A 19,901-nucleotide genomic window follows, 5' to 3' on the forward strand; every position below is an offset into this window, starting at 1 on the left:
CTGATGATGATAATACACGATGTGTGAGTCGAGTAATAATAATAAGGAGTTATTTTTTTTTGGGCATTACTAACGACCGATCATTATAATTTGCGGATGAAAAATAAATAAATGTATGAAAATAAAAGTTTGTGAGTGGTATATAAGAAAAAGTTTAAAATAAAAGGAAGTTAAGGTGAATAAAAAAGAGAAACCTGTCTCTTCATGGACATTGCAATTGATTGTTATGAATTGGGATTATTTTATTTTAAATAATGAGACAATGATTTTATTTAATAAATATACTGATAGCACTACATCATTTTTTATAAATCAATTTATTGGTTTATTTAAAAAATTAAGATAGTAGAGCGGATGATTAATTACCAGGTTTTAATTTATTTATTCTGTTGCTGGCGAAAGTCAAATAATCAGAGTTATTGCAAATTATTTTAGTCAGTGTGTCGGCACTTGCCAGTGTCTCGTAGCGAGAACCTTTGCACATTGACATTTGGATGTTTGACAATTTTTCATCGCACGTCACTTTGTGATAAACGTGAATTAAATTGATATCTGGAGCGCGGAAGACAATCAGATCGGACTTGACACTTTTCTCATAGAAATCGACGTCCTCTTTGCCCCATCCTTCGATGGATAAATTGAACCCACCGGTTTTAAGATAATCTCGTTTGTAGAGTGATACAATACCGAACCCAAACTGCCGCCAGTACCCAGTTACTTCATTGATAATAAATATATTTTCGCTGTAATTATTATTCTCACTAAATTTATCAGAATTACGATTTGCCGAATGATAATTGACGTAATTTGGATCGTACTGACTAAATACTATCGGAAAATAAATTTTTCTATTAATAATAGTATTTGAACGGACGCGATGCAATGCCTCGTGTGTAAATACAATATCAACATCGATAAAAAACAACAAATCGTTATTGTTTAAATGCTTAACAGCTTGATCGAGTGCTTTTGCGCGTGAAAATAAATTATTCCTATCTAATATAACTTTTATTTTAGCATTTTTATATTTAAATTTAATACTATCTATTAAATAAATCGTACTGTCTATTGAATCTTCAAGTTTATGTGGATACAGTATCACTAAAAGTTCAGTCTTGGCGTTTGTTATCAAACAAACTTGCTCGTAATTATTTATAAATCTTTCAAACGTTTTAAATCTACCCGCCAACGGTACCACAAAATTAATAACCTTATTTTCAACCGGATCTAATTTACTCGCCGAATTAAATAAAAAACTCGGGTAAAAATTATTACTCGTCCTCTGACGCGACTCTAAATATCCGCCGTCGACTTCTTCGTCGCCTACAACTTCTCTCGCTTCAACTCCTGTAAATAAATAAAATAATAAAAACAATCATCATCTCAATCGAAAAATCACTCATTAATTTTGCACAATCAATCATTTTATAATGATAATAATAATATAAAAATAACCAGCAATACATAAGACATACTTCTCACACTCTTAATCTAATTAATCATTCCATTTTTTTCACGTCTACTCTAATTTAAGCGAAAGCGTCGTCCTTCAAATTTACATTAGAAACCTAATCCTGCAAGTGAAACTAAACCAAATGCTAATTTTTTTTTATCTTCTCATTCCTTAAATTTTTAAATCCCCTTTCTACTTAAGAACTCTTCATTCCTTCTCCATCCATCAATCAACATTTTATTAAAACTCTCCACAAACTGAAACGCATCTCAGCAATCTTCGGAATTCCATCGGCAATCTTGCAGATAATCTAAAAAAAAAAAAATTAAAATGCGTCTCAGCATCAGGAAGAAATAGAAAACACGTTAGTCTCGGCTGTTGTATCATCTCTCAATAGCTTCCGTACATTATACACATTACCGCTCTCAAGCCATCAGACGGTTACAAGGGGAAGCACTATCGCCATCACCATTACCATCGCCATCAGCCATCATCATCATCATCATCACCGTTACCATCACCATCTCCATCCCAGCTAGACGCAATCACTCGAGAAAAAGATTAAACAACTAGAAAGACTGCAAGCATCAACATCATCAACAGAAGCAGTCCCAGTAAGAGGACTAATCGCACCAACGTCATCCTCAGCAAAAGTAACTGGTATGTTTTATGCTGTAAACTAAAACAACTCAAGTATTAGTAAGTAACCGTCCAACTAAGTAACTATAATACGTAACTAAGTGAGAACATATATATATATAGATATATAAAGATGTATAAAAATAAAAAAATATGGATTTAAGTTGCCCTGGCAACAGTACAGTGCTGATGAGAGCATCGTTTTCTTATTGGCAATGTGTCCAGTGATGGTGACCACCAATTGAGAGGGAAAACGCTTTCTTCGTTGTGGAATTCGATTATCCGCACGTGAACTCCCGGCCTACTTAGTAAAACACTTCCCTTCTCTTAATCTTCCTTTTATTTAATAAATAATAAATAAAACGAAAGGAGAAAAGACATTATTTTTATCAATGAATTTTTTATTTTTTAAATATTATTATTATTTATGCGACAATGGGATTTTTAATACTGTGTTATACAGTTTTTGTTTCAGTTGACACTAGTTTAAATTTAGCGTCAGTATATTTAAGATGCGTATGATATATAATTGAAATAAATAATATATTTTTATCCGCTTGGAGGCATTGTTTGAGAGACACTTGTGGTCATACGAGATGATTCGGATTTTTTAAAAAGTATGTTTAGTAATGGAAAGTCAGAGCTTAATGTCAATCATTATTTGAAGAGTATTTCTTTATGGAATATTATAAGTTATTTATTTGAATGGGTTTGACATTAAAATTTTTTTTTTATCACTTTAATTATCGAACCCGCTGATTTGTTTGTTTATTTGTCTGTCTGTTCGCTGGACTTTCATTTGCCAGGGAAATAATTTGCCGGGGGTTGGGATTTGAATTTCCGCGGGAAATTTTGACGGAGAGATTGGAGATTCGGTAAAACGGTTTGATCCTCTCGGTCTTTTGACGTAAGCGTTATTAATATGAAGGGACTTTGATATCGATATATAATAATATTATACTGAGAAAGAAAGAAGAAAGGGGAGAGTTACAGAAGCCTGGGGCTTGTAACTTTCGCTTGAGCGACCGCGTTCGGGGTCTTCTTCAATCCTGCTGCCTGATTCTTCATATCCTTTTTCTTTTTTTTATGACCGTTATTCTGTCAAGTTATCAGAGCTCTCCTTTCTCCAATTTATTTGTTATTTTTTTAATAATAATAATAATAACTTACTATTTTATTTATGGAAACTCTTTTTTTTTCGTTATGATAGGGACAAGATTTTTGCCTTATTTTTTAAATGAGTAATTCAAATTTTTGATATTACGGCGAAAATATTGGTCTTATTAAAAAAGTTTTCGAACAAAAGTTGTAGGAAATTTAATTTTATTAAAAAAATGTCTCTTATGATTTTCTTGTACGATCAATATTCCCACCGTAATTCAAAAATTAAGATTCATAATGAATGATTCAAAATTTGATTAATTATGAAAATCTTAATTTTGAAATTACGGCTTTCTTATTAGTCTACGAAAAAATTATAAGAGACATTTGTTTTAGAAAATTAAATTTCCTACAACTTTTGTTTGAAAAATTTTTTTATAAGACCAATATTTTCCCCGTAATATTAAAAATTTCACACCATTAAGTATTTATTATTTTTAAATTAACGCCAGTCCTGGTTCTAATTATGAATTTTACTACTCGCAGAATTTTTTTTGTTATATTCCAGTGCAGAAAAAATTTTCAAATTTTGTAGTTTTGAATCTTAAGAATTTGCCGCTAAAAATTTTTCTTTTTAAATTTTTTAAATAAAATTTAATTTTGAAAATTGGAAGTAAAAAAAAAAAATGGAGGGATGATTTAAATTTTTGAGTCAAAAAATTTGACTGTGTTTTGAAAAAAAAAATTTTAATTATTGAAACATAATTTAATTATTTACCACATATATGTTAATAATATATACATATATATTATTTTTTGTACATAATACGGTTTTTTATGAAAACGTTCACTTATTAGTTAATTATTTGATTGATTGATAAAAAAAAAATGTAAATTTATTAAAATTTCTCAAATTCAAAATAAATTTCGGCAATTAACGGTAATGAGACTAATTTCCAACGCAATATAAAGTTAGAATTTTTTAGAAAGTTTTTTTAAATAATCTTATAAATTTATTTGCGAGTAAAAAAAATATGTCTGCTGAAATCGTAATTTAAATAAAAAATATAACTGAGTTATTAAAATATTTTTAATTTTTCCTTTCTAATTTTTTGCTCACTTATTTTAAACCCAATCTCATAAACTGTTTCTTTAATCTGTGTATTAATGAAAAAAATTCAACTCATTAACTAAAATTAAAAAGTAAATAATAAATAATTACGTTGAAAAAATTTTTAAATAAAAGCCTGATTACATTTTACTTTTAACTTATTCGCAGATGATTTAATGCAATTTTAAAGAAACCGTTAAATAAATTTTAAAAAGACACTTTTTATTACCAAAACCAAGTGGACACGTAACTCTATACTTATTTAATTTATAATTACAACGTTTAATTAAAGAAAAGAAAGAAATTTTTATTATGAAAAAAAAAAAGATTTGAGTGAAGATAAAAAAAATTACGACTTATGACATATTTTTTTTTTTAATTGTTATTACTAATAAAAAAATTATTTGTTATGTAGAAAGCAGATTATTAAACTATTAAGTGTTACAATTGTGACGTAAAAAATAAAAAAAAAAATACAAAAATGAAAAAATTGTTAAATCTTCAGACCGAAGAACCTACAACATAATTACCGTATTACGTACAAAATATATATGGATATGTATATCAAGTATAACTATAACAATATAACTTCTATATATATATATATATATATATATATATATATATATATATATATAACATCTTATTCCCATGTAAAATAATTATCACACCGTGGTATGTGAAACTGGAGAAACTCTTCCGGTTCAAAGCCATTGAATTTGCAACTCCGAAGACTACAATGCCAAGAATATTTAATAAGACAAAGAACAAAGAAAAATTTAATCTCGAGATAAATTATATATGCAAAACAAATTTTTCTCAATAACGTCAATTCCTCGCGGAAAAAAGCTCGCGCGTCTTTCAATTAAAATTAATGTTTTATCATTACTATTATTATACATTTTTTCTTAATTCTCGTGATTATTTAAAGCTTTGATACATCAGTAGAATTCACTTTCATCGCAGATTCACTGAGTACCGACCTTTGCAGAGGTCGAGCGCCCGAGTTTCACCGTATATATGTCCATAAGATCCACAAGAGAAAGGATTTTTTTTTTATGCATTTATATATTAATTATTTTTTGAATCCATCATCTCTCCTAAATATGCGCCCAGTAATTTTTTTCAAATTTAATTATTTACTAATGACTTAAATTTTTTTTTAATTAAAAACACATTCTATCAATTAAATTTTTTTTAGTGGAACAATTTTTTTCTTTCCCAGAAAAATTGAAAATAAATTTTTTAATTGATCTCATTATCGGTAAAGTAATAAAATATATATTAATAATTTATAACTTCTATATATATATTTATTATCAAATGATGATGACCTGGTACGCTCTCACGCGTTTTTCTTTATTCTCTCTTTCATTTCTTGCCGTACTTAACTTCCGCTACACTAGTGAAAGGACTAAGTGTTACATGCATGCTCATTGCTCACTCTTCTTCATGATCCAACTAATACATACACACTAAAATTCATCTACATCACATCTACACATATATTTATATATTTATACGTTAAGATAAATATTATTCTCAACACCTGCTTACCAACTGTTCCGTCATTAAAATATTTAAATTCTTCACAAGAACCAATTTAAGTCACTTGATATATAATTATCATTTTTTAATATATCAATTCATATATATATATATATTCTACCTCTCACCTTAATAAACACTTTGTTGAATAAAATAAAAGGAGATAAATTGGTATTGTCATTATAGTGGATTGGTAATATGGAAAATTATTACAACAATTTATCACCTTTTTTTGTCCGACTATTAATCTAAACGACCTTGATTAACGTGTTTTTTTAACGGACCAAAATATATTTATACTTATGCTTACACTTATAGTTATGTAATTTTGTAAATTCCAGATTTTATTTATTTAAAAATTCCACTAATATCTGACCGGGAGATTATGTAAAGAATAATAAATAAAATTTAGTGGTCGTAAAAATTATTATTAAATAATTTTTTTTAAACCCATTTATTTTTTTTTATATATTTAGTTTGAAGAAATTTATTTTTTATTGTTGGTGTTAGAAAAGAAATTACAAATAAATAATTTGACATTTAGAAAATTTACCTTTGTTCAATTAAAAGTCATTACACGATTTTTTTTCTTTTGTAATTCTAATCGAGAGACATTTCTAAACTTACATCATTACATATAGCCACTTAGACTTACGTATTTTAAGTGTATTCAATTATTTATTCGACATGTGTATGTATAGAAAGATTGTATCAATGAAATTGGACAAATCGACATTCAGGAAGTGTGTGAGAAAATGATAAGATTTAGTTTTTTAAAACTTTCAAATCTATAACTAACTTATCGTGATTTATCGTCAATGATAATCTTTTTTTTTTTTATACTGTTCAAATTTTTCTCTTCATTTCCAAAGCCCGTTCATTAAAATTTTACATGGGTTTAAAATTTTTAAAGACTAATTAAACTTTTTTATAAATAAAGACATCATTTGAATTCGAATTTGAAAAATTTTTAAGACTTAATATCCACGGCAATAATTTCTATGCTTAAAAAAGCCATGAGATATTTAAATATACAAAAAAAAAAGTAAATATGACAATTAATTTTATTGTAAAAATTTTACGAAGTGATCGGTAATTAAATCGGGAGTGGATAATTTTTTATTTAAATTCCTAGAGTGTAATTTACTCCGGAGAGTAGACGTGAATTAAAATAAAATCCAAATCACTTTGAAATGACTCCGAAAAAAAATTTTTTTAGTTGCTCCGCATGCGCAGTAATTTTTTTTTTAAACTCCGTAACTCCAAATGAGGGAATGATCCTCAAGTTAACAGACAACTACTAATTTTCTTTTTTTTTTTTTCAACTAATCAATTACGAAAAAAAAAAAAAAACTAAAAATATGCGCATGTAGAAAATTAAAAAAGCTACAGGTGCAATTTTTTCAAATATTTTTTTTTTCATAATTTATCATTTTTAAAAAAATCCAAAAATTATTAAACGTCGGCTAACTCCAGTGTCACAATGAGGGAGTAAATTAAAATTAAAATAAAATCCGCATTCACTCCGGATTATTTTCAGTGCGATAATTAGTAAATATTACGACTCATTAATATTTTTCTTCTAAATAATTGTCATGATTCTAAAATTTTATACTTCCTACAGCTTTTTATTTCTAAATAACTTCTAGAAATTCCTTTTACATGTAAAAAAAAAAGCATCAGTGTATTACAAGTCAACAGTGTATTTATTTATTCAAAACTCGTTTAAATTAATTACAATTATCATTTGTTACGAATAACAATACCGTAAATTAAAAATTTTTTGGTAGCCGCAGTTATTAAATCATCGTAACCTGGTTCAGTATGCAAAAAAGTTAAGAAATCGTTTGAATAATGCGTGTCGTTTGACGGCATTACTTTTACATCCACTGACGTTGGGAAGCGCTCCTTCATTTTTGTAGCATTTCTTAACCCAACCAGTCCAATGTTTGAATCCTTCGGCGGTTTGAATTTTTTTCGCGCATACAATGTCATCGGTTATGTCATCGTCGGCAAAATCTTCGCATTTAGCATTACACTCGCCGCCTTTTCGTCCTCTCGTACACCATTTGTAGCTATTTATTTGAAAAACTCCGTATGAATAACTTGACATTGTGCCTGGTCCCGTTACTAAATTTGTGTTTAATCCACTTTCACTTTTCATTAGACATACCTATTTAAATTAATTATTTTTATTTCAATTAATTAGATTACCCGTCAATTAGTTTTTTGTTACTCTTCTATTTGAATTGAATAAATTATTTCTTGTATTTCAAAGAAGTTTAACATAACCCGGGAAAAAATTTATTTAAATTTACAGAAATCGAAATTATGCATTTTACGAAATGTCTATTTCTTTTTTGTAAATTAAATTTGTTAATTACTTTGATTTCTATATATTTCTAATTTTTCAGTCTAGGAAAATTTAAGCTAAAAATAGACAAGTTATCAAACTGATGAGTGTAAATGTAGCAGACATAAGACGATTTTCGAATTATACATAAGGAAATTAAACACTTAAATTGATATGATAAAAAAAAATGCATGTACTGATTGTAGAATTTTCTACGAGCCTATTTTTTAATTTTTTTGTTTAAAAAATTTTATTTTATTATTTTTGAAATTGTCTGATGTCCGCCAACTTCTCTGTCATATCAAACTGCTAGAATTAAAAATTTAAAATTTAAACAAAATTTCGCGTCGTTACAAAACAAAATTTGTAAAAATTTTTATTTAAGACCTAAATAAATAGATCTAGTGATTCAAATAAAGATCTAAAATATAAAAAAATAGATTTCCTTAGATCTAATTTTTTTTTACCGAGAAAAATTTTGAAAAATTTAAATTTTCAAAGTATAATTGACTTGGTTTCAAATAAAAATCAAATGATCGTCAGAATTAAAAAATTTTTTTTTCACCGCAATGATAATAAAATAAATTAAATTTCGTTTGATGAATCCTGCGGTAAAATATTTTAATTTGACAATAAAAATTAATAACAAATTTATTGTGTTCTATTTTGTCTGGGAAAAATTTAAAATTTTAAATTATGAATCTGAGAAATAATAATTGCAGTTTGTCTTTAAAAGGACTCGTATTTAAATAGTTATTAATTGTACAAGTGCAAAAAGAAAATATCACATTTAATTTATTCATTTAAAATGAGAGAGAACAGATGCGGGATGCGGTTTTTCTTTAATAAAACTTGAATAATTCATTTGTAAAATTACATACATATACTTTTATAAACAAACCACAGTTTAAAAAATTTTAATAATTTTTCGGTTTTACACCAGTTTTTAATAGCAGTATCATTAAGGAATAGATGATTAATAATTTTTGAAATTAATTGTATATAAAAACAAAAAAATTTTTCAAATTCTGTGTAAAAATATTTCAAATTCTGTACTTGTAATTTTTTCTTAGAAGAGAATCCTCTAATTATTTCAAATTAATAATTATTATTATTATTAATAATAAATTAAGTTTACCCAGTTGCTAATAAAAGTCGGCGATATTCCTGAATTTTTAAGCTCGCGTGCTGCATCACACTCACTCAATATTTTTCCATTTACTTCAACTTTCGTGATAACAAAAAATATAAACAAACAATTGATAAATAATTTGTCCGATATCATTTTTGATATATTTACTTAATTTTTATTATCTGTACTTATGTAATGAAGATATAAAATTGACTGTACGATACAATAAGAGCGTCTTCTAAGCGTTGTGTTATAAAATCTAAATGCAAATATATATTGTAAACGATTAAGAATGGATAGTATTTATAATTGACGTAGTCTCATTAACGACGAACTGCGCCGTCTGCCGTATCACCAATGAAGTGGTATCATATTTTATCCTTGAGCTTGGATGTTTGATAAACTTTTTATCTTATTATTATTTTAGAATTATTTATACGCGTGAATATAAAAATTTGAAAAAATAACTAACGCTAACTTTTGATATCTAGAATAATAATAATAATATGTAAGTAGCAAAAATATATCAACACTTGAAGATATTTAGTCGATAAATCGGTGATTAGATTATTGAACTCATATTTTATATTTTCTAATGTTTATTTTATTTTATTAGCAATCATAAATTATATTTAATATATACTCGAATAATAATAATAATAATAATAATAATAATAATAATAATAATAATAATTATTATTATTATTATTATTATTATTATTATTATTATTATTATTATTATTATTATTATTATTATTACGGAGTTAAATTTATTTAAATATAAACATTTATTATAAATGATGTATTTATTGATGAATAATTAATTAATCGATATTACATAAAAAAAATGTTGCCAAGTTTCTTTGTGCATTAATATGATGGCCGGTTTGACTAGACAAATTTGCTTGGCATTAAAAAAAAAATTTTATTTATATTTTCAATACAAAAATTTATTTTTCATGAGTTTCTGTATAATAGTCGGCATAATTAAATAATCACTTATTATACAATTTAGATTTGCACCCATGGGTAGTTTGTGCAAAAAAAAATGAAAAATTTATTTATACGAATCCGATAAATTTCCTCGAAATTTATTTAAAGTAATTAAATATAAAATATTTTTTGAACACTTGATAAATTAATATTATTAAATTTATAATTTTTATAAAATAATTTTATACATAATTGAGTGTGTCGCAATTAATTTATGAGTATTTATTTTTTTTACATTTATTTAAAGTAACACTATCTGTGGAAAGATATAAAAATATCTGTAAACATATATATTTACATACTTATGTAAAATATTAATTTTTTATTTAGTAATCTAGTAAAAAAAAAATATTTTTTTTTGTTTTTTAAATCACAGTTTATCGTTATTGTAATAAATCAGTTTCAATGAATCAATTAATTTAAAGAATTAAGATAGTGGAGCGGATGATTAATTACCAGGTTTTAATTTATTTCTTCTGTTGCTGGCGAAATTCAAATAATCAGAGTTATTGCAAATTATTTTAGTCAGTGTGTCGGCACTTGCCAGTGTCTCGTAGCGAGAACCTTTGCACATTGACATTTGGATGTTTGACAATTTTTCATCGCACGTCACTTTGTGATAAACGTGAATTAAATTGATATCTGGAGCGCGGAAGACAATCAGATCGGACTTGACACTTTTCTCATAGAAATCGACGTCTTCTTTGCCCCATCCTTCGATGGATAAATTGAACCCACCGATTTTAAGATAATCTCGTTTGTAGAGTGATACGATACCGAACCCAAACTGCCGCCAGTACCCGGTTACTTCATTGATAATAAATATATTTTCGCTGTAATTATTATTTTCACTAAATTTATCAGAATTATGATTTGCCGAATGATAATTGACGTAATTTGGATCGTACTGACTAAATACTATCGGAAAATAAATTTTTCTATTAATAATAGTATTCGAACGGACGCGATGCAAAGCCTCGTGTGTAAATACAATATCAACATCGATAAAAAACAACAAATCGTTATTGTTTAAATGCTTAACAGCTTGATCGAGTGCTTTTGCGCGTGAAAATAAATTATTCCTATCTAATATAACTTTTATTTTAGCATTTTTATATTTAAATTTAATACTATCAATTAAATAAATCGTACTGTCTATTGAATCTTCAAGTTTATGTGGATACAGTATCACTAAAAGTTCAGTCTTGGCGTTTGTTATCAAACAAACTTGCTCGTAATTATTTATAAATCTTTCAAACGTTTTAAATCTACCCGCCAACGGCACCACAAAATTAATAACCTTATCTTCAACCGGATCTAATTTACTCGCCGAATTAAATAAAAAACTCGGGTAAAAATTATTACTCGTCCTCTGACGCGACTCTAAATATCCGCCGTCGACTTCTTCGTCGCCTACAACTTCTCTCGCTTCAACTCCTGTAAATAAATAAAATAATAAAAACAATCATCATCTCAATCATTAAAATCCTTCATTAGTAATTAACAATAAAAAAAATTACCAGTAAAATGTTGGTGAACATAAACATGCCGTCTAACGGGAAGTGTAACCTTTCGCCCTCGATACTTTCGATAGACTAGCAGAAGGTCTAAAATAGTGTCTGCCCCATAGGCATCAACTCGCCTGTAACCATACAGCATAGATCGTTCCTCAACAACTCTACCGCGTTGTCGTGAACAAGAATTGATTGAAGCCATAACTTCTCGCGTTATATCCTCCAATCCTTCTTTAACATCACTGTGTATCCTTCTTCGCGGATTTAAATCACCCAAACTGTACTCCGACCGTGAGATAAAATCCCATGGGATAACTTCGTCCTCAGATTGTGGTTTAAAGCTTCTCAAGCCCGCTGGTATTCCTATAATTTAATTTAAATTTCTCATTAAAATTAAATTTTTTAAATTTTTTCCCATGAATTTTGTCTTGAATATCTCGAAATCTGTTACAGATATCAAAAAATACTTTCCGAGTCAAAAAACAAATTCGGATTTAAGTCTCAAAGTTCTCAATGAAGTTTTTGCGGATCAATTTAGAATTTGATGATTGACAAGTATAGAAAGTTATCGTAGTTTAGTCCTCAAAGTAGTAGTTACGACCAATTTTACCACTCTGAGGACTAAACTGGAATAACATAATCTGGATTAGAGCCTCAAAATACTCAAAACGAACAGGAATAATTCTATCCACAATTGAATCTCAAAAGTTTCATTCGACGTATTCTCTCCCCTCCCTTTTCTATCTCAAATTTTTCAAATTCCAAAATGTAACTTTTCATTCGTTGAGAATTTTGAGGTCTTACTTATAATTTAAAATCGATAAATTATTCGCATTTAGACCTCATAGTTACCATCGAGGATTTTGAGTACTAAAATAGAGTTACTTTCTAGGCGGAAAATAAAACATCAAAGGAATTGAGGCTTTTGAGGATTAAACTAGAATTTGTCTTTGACTCGGGCTTACACAAAATTTTGTGCTGATTACATTTTTTAAAAAATTCTTTTTTTTTTTTTTACGATCATTCAAATACGAATTATTAATTTTTATACTAAAGTTCAGTGTTTTATAAAGTTAAAAAAAAACTCTTCGATTCTAGTTTCAAAATCTCAAAAAATATCACAGATATAAAAAAAGTATGAGAAATAAAATATTTAGCTTATGAAATTTAAAAAATTTTCATTTTTTTTTCATCTCTCTACGATAATTTGATCGCGAGTTATGAATTTTTTGAATCAATTACAAGATATTCAATTCAATAATTCAAATATATTTGATCGCAAAGTGTTTTGATTAATTTCCTATCAGAGTACTGGTTCCAAGTGATTAAATATATAATTTTATATTGAATTGAATTGAATATACTATAAGTGAATGTTAACATTTGGGCAGGGCTTTGACGATAAAATATGATACGGACGTATTATATGTATGATAGAACAAATTACCCGTGACTATTGTATGAGAATGAGGTAATGAAAATTTTGATTAGTCTGGCTCACAGACCGAGGCGAATAGAACTGTGTCGTAAGCAATTTGCACAATCAATTGTTCAAAGTGGATTCATTAATACAAATCAGTCAATTCCGACCCGCAATTCTTTTTTTACTCTTCAATTTTTAAGCTTCACTTTCATTTATTTTTATCTTTCGCATTCCCACGAAACATATATATATATATATATATATATATGTATATATGTTTATCGCAATGCTAATTTATAAGATATACTAACCAAGCATCAGCGTATCTCCAAAATAATTTTCTGTATCCGGTTTCGCAAACAGTCGAACATTGTCCGCTATCGGGCTGCTTATAAAGTCTTTTATATTATCTCCAAGTAATTCAGCCATTGAATAAATATCACGATGTAATTTTATTCTCTCGTGTTGCAAATCTTGAATTTTCAAACCCTAAAAAAATATATAAATTAATTAAAATTTATTTAATCAACTGATTAATAAATTTATTAATAAACTTACCCGCATATAATTATGAAGACGGTACATATAAGGCGGGCTTTTTATTGGATGTAATGTAATCGCCTGATGTACTTCACGTTTTTTGAGATTTCCAGTAAATGATTGATCCCCGCTACTATTGTGATAAAGTATTGATTGCATCTGTAATTAATTTATTATAAAATTAATGTTCATTTTAATATTTTAAGATTTAAAATCATGGGAAAGTGATGGACAATAAAATAAAGTCAATCAATGTCATCTATATCATTAAGAAAATAAGGAAAATTTTGTTCCAGCCATATCTTCATGATAATAGTAGACAGTTAATGTTATTAAATTTGGTATAATTGAAAAAGTCTTGACTTGAATTTGTGCCTTTTCATGGTTTCAACTTTTTTTCATTGCCAAGTTTCGAGATAAATAAATTAATTTAAATTATTTGAATTACATTTGAATTACGCGGGAAAAAAGACGATTTAAAAGATTTTAAAAATTTAATTTGGTGTCAGTGAAAAAAAATATATTAAACTAATAATAAAAAATTTCACTGTTTAGATTTTTTTTAAAGAATCCCGAAAGAAATAAACAAAAAATTCTAGAGTTTATTTTAGAGTATAAATTTTAATAAACAGTTAAATTCAAATCATATTTTATAAATTTGACAGTAATATTCGGGTAGTCACATAGTGACTAGGTTGTTTGTATTTTATTAATTAATAATGAACAATTTTAAATAAAATTTATATTTTGAAATTTTAAACTCAAAAAAAAAGATAAACTTTTAATTAAAACGAACAGTAATTAATTTTATTAAACAAGGTATTGATTTGAAAAAATAAATTTATATTTACGATTTGAAAAAATAAATATTAAAAAAAAAAAAATTATAATTACCGATCTCTTATTTCGTCTCATAAAAATTTGGCGGCAATTTAAATAAAAATTTGAAATTTTATCAGCGCGAATAAATTAAACGTTAAAAAAAAAATTCATAAGTACTCTAAATTTAAACTATCAAGTTCTATAAATATGAATATAATGGGATATATATATTTATAAAAATAGATATCTATCTGTTATTTCTATTTAAATTTAATGATCAACATCCTCATTTAAAAATTTCTCGTGTTATGTTATCTCTCGTACATATGAAACGTGACACTACTTATTACCTGTGGAGTTTAAATTTAATTATCTTTAGTTATTTAATTATATATTAAAGACCAATGACAAATATAATCCATATAATTGTCACTAATTAATATAAAAATATATAACTATTTCAACTCTTAACAAATGTATATACGATATTAATATATTCCGAGGCATTGATCCTTGAATTCAAATAATAAAAACGTAATGCATCATTGGTCTATTATTATGTAAATATACAATAGTATATTACATACCTAGGCCAGTAAAATAAGAAAAGTCTCAGAGCACATGTAATTGTTGGCCGAGGCGAAGCCGAGGCTGACAAACATGTGGTCTGAGGCTTTCTTTTTTACTGGCCAAGGTGCGTATACTATTTTTCTGCTCGACGAAGCCGGAAAGTTGCAACTTCGTTTAGGGCAGCGGCCCGAAAGTTGCCACTTTCCGGCCGGAGGGCAGAAAAGTCATTTAATTTAATTTGTGTAAAACTTTTTAATGCGTTTGCTTTGTAAATATATTTTTATGCTACCGCTATGACCATCAGTTATTATTTTTGTTATATAATAATAATAATAATAATAATAAAGACAAGAAGAATACACTAATTTTGTACTTATGCATTTAAATAATTATTTATAATTGACAAATATATAAAGCTAATTTAAATAACAAAAGATAAATTATTTAATGACAGTTCGGATGTTAAATAATTTTCATTGCAAGATTTATAAATAGGAAGTCTACGGTTTCCGTGGCACCACCAAATGATCGCGAATTCTTGTAGAACTCGACGAAATAAATGAACCTGAAGAGCGGAATGTTTTTCACGCACCGAAAATGAAAATAATTTATGGAATTTGTGTCTAAAGGCGAATTTAGGGGTAGTTGGAGGTGGCCTGTCATTTTCGGGTGACGTGTGAAACATTTCCGAAATCTAAATCCAGTAGATTTTTTACTTTTCATTTCTTTGTTCTTATTTTCGATCCGCGAAAAACGTTCCGATCTTCAGGTACATCGAAAAAAGACTTTTTTCAAATACATAGCTATAACTCCTTCAAAAATGGACTAATTCAGGCGTTTTTTTTTTTCAAAATTTTCATCTTCAAACGCACTTTCCGAAAAAAAATACAAAAAAATTGAAGATATTAAAATCTATTAAATATTTAACTTTTTTTAAAAAATCACATTTTTCTCGAGATCCATTTTTTTCAAAAACTAATCGAGATATCGAAAAATTTTATTCTTCGATTTCGTTCGATTTCTTTCGATCTTTTGGTTCTACAAGAATTCGCGGCGCCACGGAAACCGTAGAATCCCCTTATAAATTTTCTTTCATTTTCTATTAAACGTCAGTTAAATTATGCACTTTATGCAAATGACATAGATTTGAATAGACGTGAGGGTAAAAGCGGGAAAACCGGTTGTACAGAAAAAAATTTTAATATTTAAAATAGTAGTGACGTTTATAGTTTAATATTTATCTCAATTATTTGAATAGAACAAGCCTTCGAATGTCAACGACTTAACGTATTAGTCATTTTGACGTCTACACAATATATATCATTAACCGCGTCTATTCACACAACTTTGCATAATGTATTTTTAGTTTTATGAAAGGAAAGCTTTTGTGATACCTAATAATTAAACTTTGATATTTAAAATTTTTTTTTTTAATATTAATTACAAAAAAAAGTTAAATGACTATTTTTTATTTAATGTTTTGACTCATCGTCTGGCTTTTTTAAAATTAATTTTTTACGTTAGACAATTATTGTTTTCTGGAATATTTTAAGACCAGAAATTCACGAATTTTTTTTTTATTTCGCAAATAAAATTTATTTTTTAAATTTATACGTAGTGATATTTTTCAAAGTTAGTGAATTATATAAAATAAATAATTTTTTTAGAACTACTCCATTTTACATAAGAATTTAATGAAAATTTTTTATGAGTGTGAATGTAGCAGACATCAGAAAAATTTAAAATTATTAATAAATGGAGTAAATAATTAAAAAAATTAAAATTTTTTAAAATGCGCATTCAAAAAATTTTGAAATTAATAAGTGCATTTTTTATAAATATTTTTTTAAAAATTATTTACTCTAATTATTTATAATTTTAAATTTGTCTGACATCTGCTACATTCACACTCGTAAATTTTTTGATGACAATTTTTATTTTGTCTCAATTGGTTTAAAAACTGACCATTTTTCCCCCATTTCCATTTTACTCAGTCCTTTAAATGAACAATAATTTTTTTTCAAATTATAAACTAAAGAATTAAAATGAATTTTTTATTAACAAATTTTTCTAAAATATTTTCATACCATTATTGAATTTTTTTGTTAAAAAAACCATCAATTAAAAAATTATAATTAAATCTAATGACAAAAAAAAATTACCTCATAACTCCAAGTGCAAGGAATCCCCGCATATTTCTTCACACACCTCCCCAACTCGACATCCTCATGCGCCGTGTAAAGATTATTCAAGCAATCCTTGACATGAGGAATAACTTTCTTCATCGTCTCCCTAGACATGATCACCCCCGGACCGCCCATGCAAAAATTCTCATCATAATTAAGCGCCAGCTGTCCAATTTCTTCAGAATTTCCTCTTCCGGCCTGTCCTATATACATAGACTTCGTCGAGTCCACAGACCTCAGCAATTTTTTAAGTCTATCAGTTCTGATATAAACGTCATCGTCCGCTCTGATAAACCACTCAAACTTATCGCCGTAATTAATCCACATATATTTGAGCATCAAAAATGATTTCTTTTGAGGGGGATAACTGTCATCGACTGTCGGCAGCGCAACTAATGGTAAATCCCGACAATTATCCGGTACTTTTGATTCTTCCGATGAGAAAAATATTATTTTACCCGGTACTTCTTTGCCCCACGTTTCCCAAACAGCTTTCGCACGTGTGCTCAAATATTTTTCCGCTGTCATCACACCGACAATTACCAAATTATCATTATCATTATCATCTTTATTACTACTACTACTACTACTACTATTATTATCAGTCATATTTTCATCATTTCTAACAAATGCTCGAAATATTTTATCATCATTACTATTTATCATTAATGACGAATGTTTATTTACTTTATAAAATTGCGTTTGATTAACATGCTGATAATTAAACATAAATAGCCCAATAATAATGCCCGAAATTAGGCCGTAAATGGCACTTTTTAATCCGCGATGTCTAATCATCACTCAGATTATCCGTTACCTCTCAAATTTTTTATTATTATTATTATTGTTATTACCATAACAAATATACTCCAGCTTTTCATAACAATAATCATCTTTACTACTATTTATCGTTAATAATTTTATCGTCACCAATAAAATATTTAATTTTATTCCAATCATTATTTTTTTATCTATAATTAAAAAGCCTATTATATTTTTATTTAAACAATTTTTTTATCATCATAAAACATCCATTTGTTTCTTATCATTTTTTTAATTTTTTTATTTCAATACACGGTGTTTATTAGCGTGTAAAAACATAGCACTTAATTGTTTCAAATAAACTTTTATTAATTTCATTAGAAAATAAAACCGACCACTTAATTATCTACATATATGTCTAAAATATATGATACATCCGAGGCTAGTGAAATAAAACAATGAATGACAAATAAATGTTTAAACTCGGTAATTTTTCACTTAAATATTTTCACGTTTAACGGATACTAGTCAATGAGGTGCAAATAAAAGTTTACTTAACGCCAGGATCGAAACCGTTAAACCGCGGATTTAAGTCTGCTTACGGTTCTTTTTATTTTTTTATAAATCATATAAATACTTATATTTATTTAAACATCAACTGATTAACTAACTAATTAATTTATTAATTAATAAATTATTAACAATTTCTCTTTCGATAATTAGAAGAAATTAAAATAAATCTGTAAATATTTTTACTAAAAAGTATATATTTTTTATTAATAGTTTAAACACACGTGTATTCTCACACTTGTTTCCGTTCTCATAAATCTCTGATGATTTAATACAAGACCTTCGCCGAAGGCCAGTGAACTCTATTTTCACTTATTTAAACAATTAATCCTCTGTTCACAATTCAAAATTCAAAAAACAAAAATGAATTTTTTTTTTTCAACACGAAATTTGTACTTTTGGCAACCAAATTTTTTTTAATTCATCAAACTATTGTTAAATTTTGATTTTTAAGTGACAAATATATATGTCTATAATAAAAAGTAACTCGTGGAGACGACACTGGTTTACGGCCGAATGGGTCCAGAGTGAACGGGATACTGGGACTCTTTAGAGAATCTATCGTTATTTTCTCTTACTCTTATTCTTCTCCTTCTTTACCACCACTGTCTCTTCTTCTCATTCTTCTTCTTCTTCTTTTTCTTTTACTTTTAAAATTTATAAAATAAAAAATCCCACTGGATAGAAGAGGACTACAGTTTCTTGTTACATTAAAATTTATACACAGTAAGAATAAGTCACAGTGACTAAGCTACTCTACATTTGCTAAGTAGTTTAAGTCGGACTACTCGTGGCAGAGGAGAGGATCCAAGCAAACTGGTATTACATGGAGGCGTGGGATCCAAGTCTAGAAAATACAATGAAGAGTAGGGAAGAGTAAAGAAGATTAATTAAACATTATCCATAAATGTACTGTACACTGTATGGGTAAATATAAAGGAAGCTAATGTCTCATGCTTTTTACTCTTTCGCTAGTCCTTTCAAATGTATACGTATTATTCCACTCCATTGTCAGTTTGAGGATCACAATTAAATCACTTGCTCGCGGTTTTAAAACTACGGATATTAACGTCTCTGATCAGCCAGCTCGCGGCTTACTGTGGCCTCTTGCTTGCCATATGCTCTAGTCTGTAACACAATCGTTCTTCATACATCTGACGTAATAATGACTTTAACTATTCATA

The 19,901-nt window shown here is 27.3% G+C and overlaps 3 protein-coding genes across 3 annotated transcripts; all 3 read right to left on the reverse strand.

Annotated features, from left to right (window-relative positions):
• Positions 1–358: 358 nt before the first annotated feature.
• LOC130671025 (chondroitin sulfate synthase 1-like) lies at positions 359–1,977 on the reverse strand. Its single transcript, XM_057474700.1, has 3 exons — positions 1,929–1,977; positions 1,063–1,347; positions 359–996 (listed from the first exon to the last, which is right to left on the reverse strand). The coding sequence occupies exons 1-3, from the start codon at positions 1,975–1,977 to the stop codon at positions 359–361; spliced, it is 972 nt and encodes a 323-aa protein (XP_057330683.1).
• A 5,562-nt stretch (positions 1,978–7,539) lies between these two features.
• On the reverse strand, positions 7,540–9,713 carry LOC130671717 (lysozyme c-1-like). The gene is made up of 2 exons (XM_057475777.1): positions 9,344–9,713; positions 7,540–8,025 (listed from the first exon to the last, which is right to left on the reverse strand). Exons 1-2 carry the CDS (start codon positions 9,488–9,490, stop codon positions 7,672–7,674), a joined length of 501 nt encoding a protein of 166 aa, XP_057331760.1. The 5' UTR covers positions 9,491–9,713; the 3' UTR covers positions 7,540–7,671.
• A 387-nt stretch (positions 9,714–10,100) lies between these two features.
• On the reverse strand, positions 10,101–19,831 carry LOC130671500 (chondroitin sulfate synthase 1). The gene is made up of 5 exons (XM_057475426.1): positions 17,362–19,831; positions 13,826–13,966; positions 13,579–13,756; positions 11,851–12,207; positions 10,101–11,767 (listed from the first exon to the last, which is right to left on the reverse strand). The coding sequence occupies exons 1-5, from the start codon at positions 18,181–18,183 to the stop codon at positions 10,779–10,781; spliced, it is 2,487 nt and encodes an 828-aa protein (XP_057331409.1). The 5' UTR covers positions 18,184–19,831; the 3' UTR covers positions 10,101–10,778.
• Positions 19,832–19,901: the final 70 nt, after the last annotated feature.

The sequence above is a fragment of the Microplitis mediator genome, chromosome 7 (genome assembly GCF_029852145.1).
Source record: "Microplitis mediator isolate UGA2020A chromosome 7, iyMicMedi2.1, whole genome shotgun sequence".
Taxonomy (NCBI): Eukaryota; Metazoa; Arthropoda; class Insecta; order Hymenoptera; family Braconidae; genus Microplitis; species Microplitis mediator.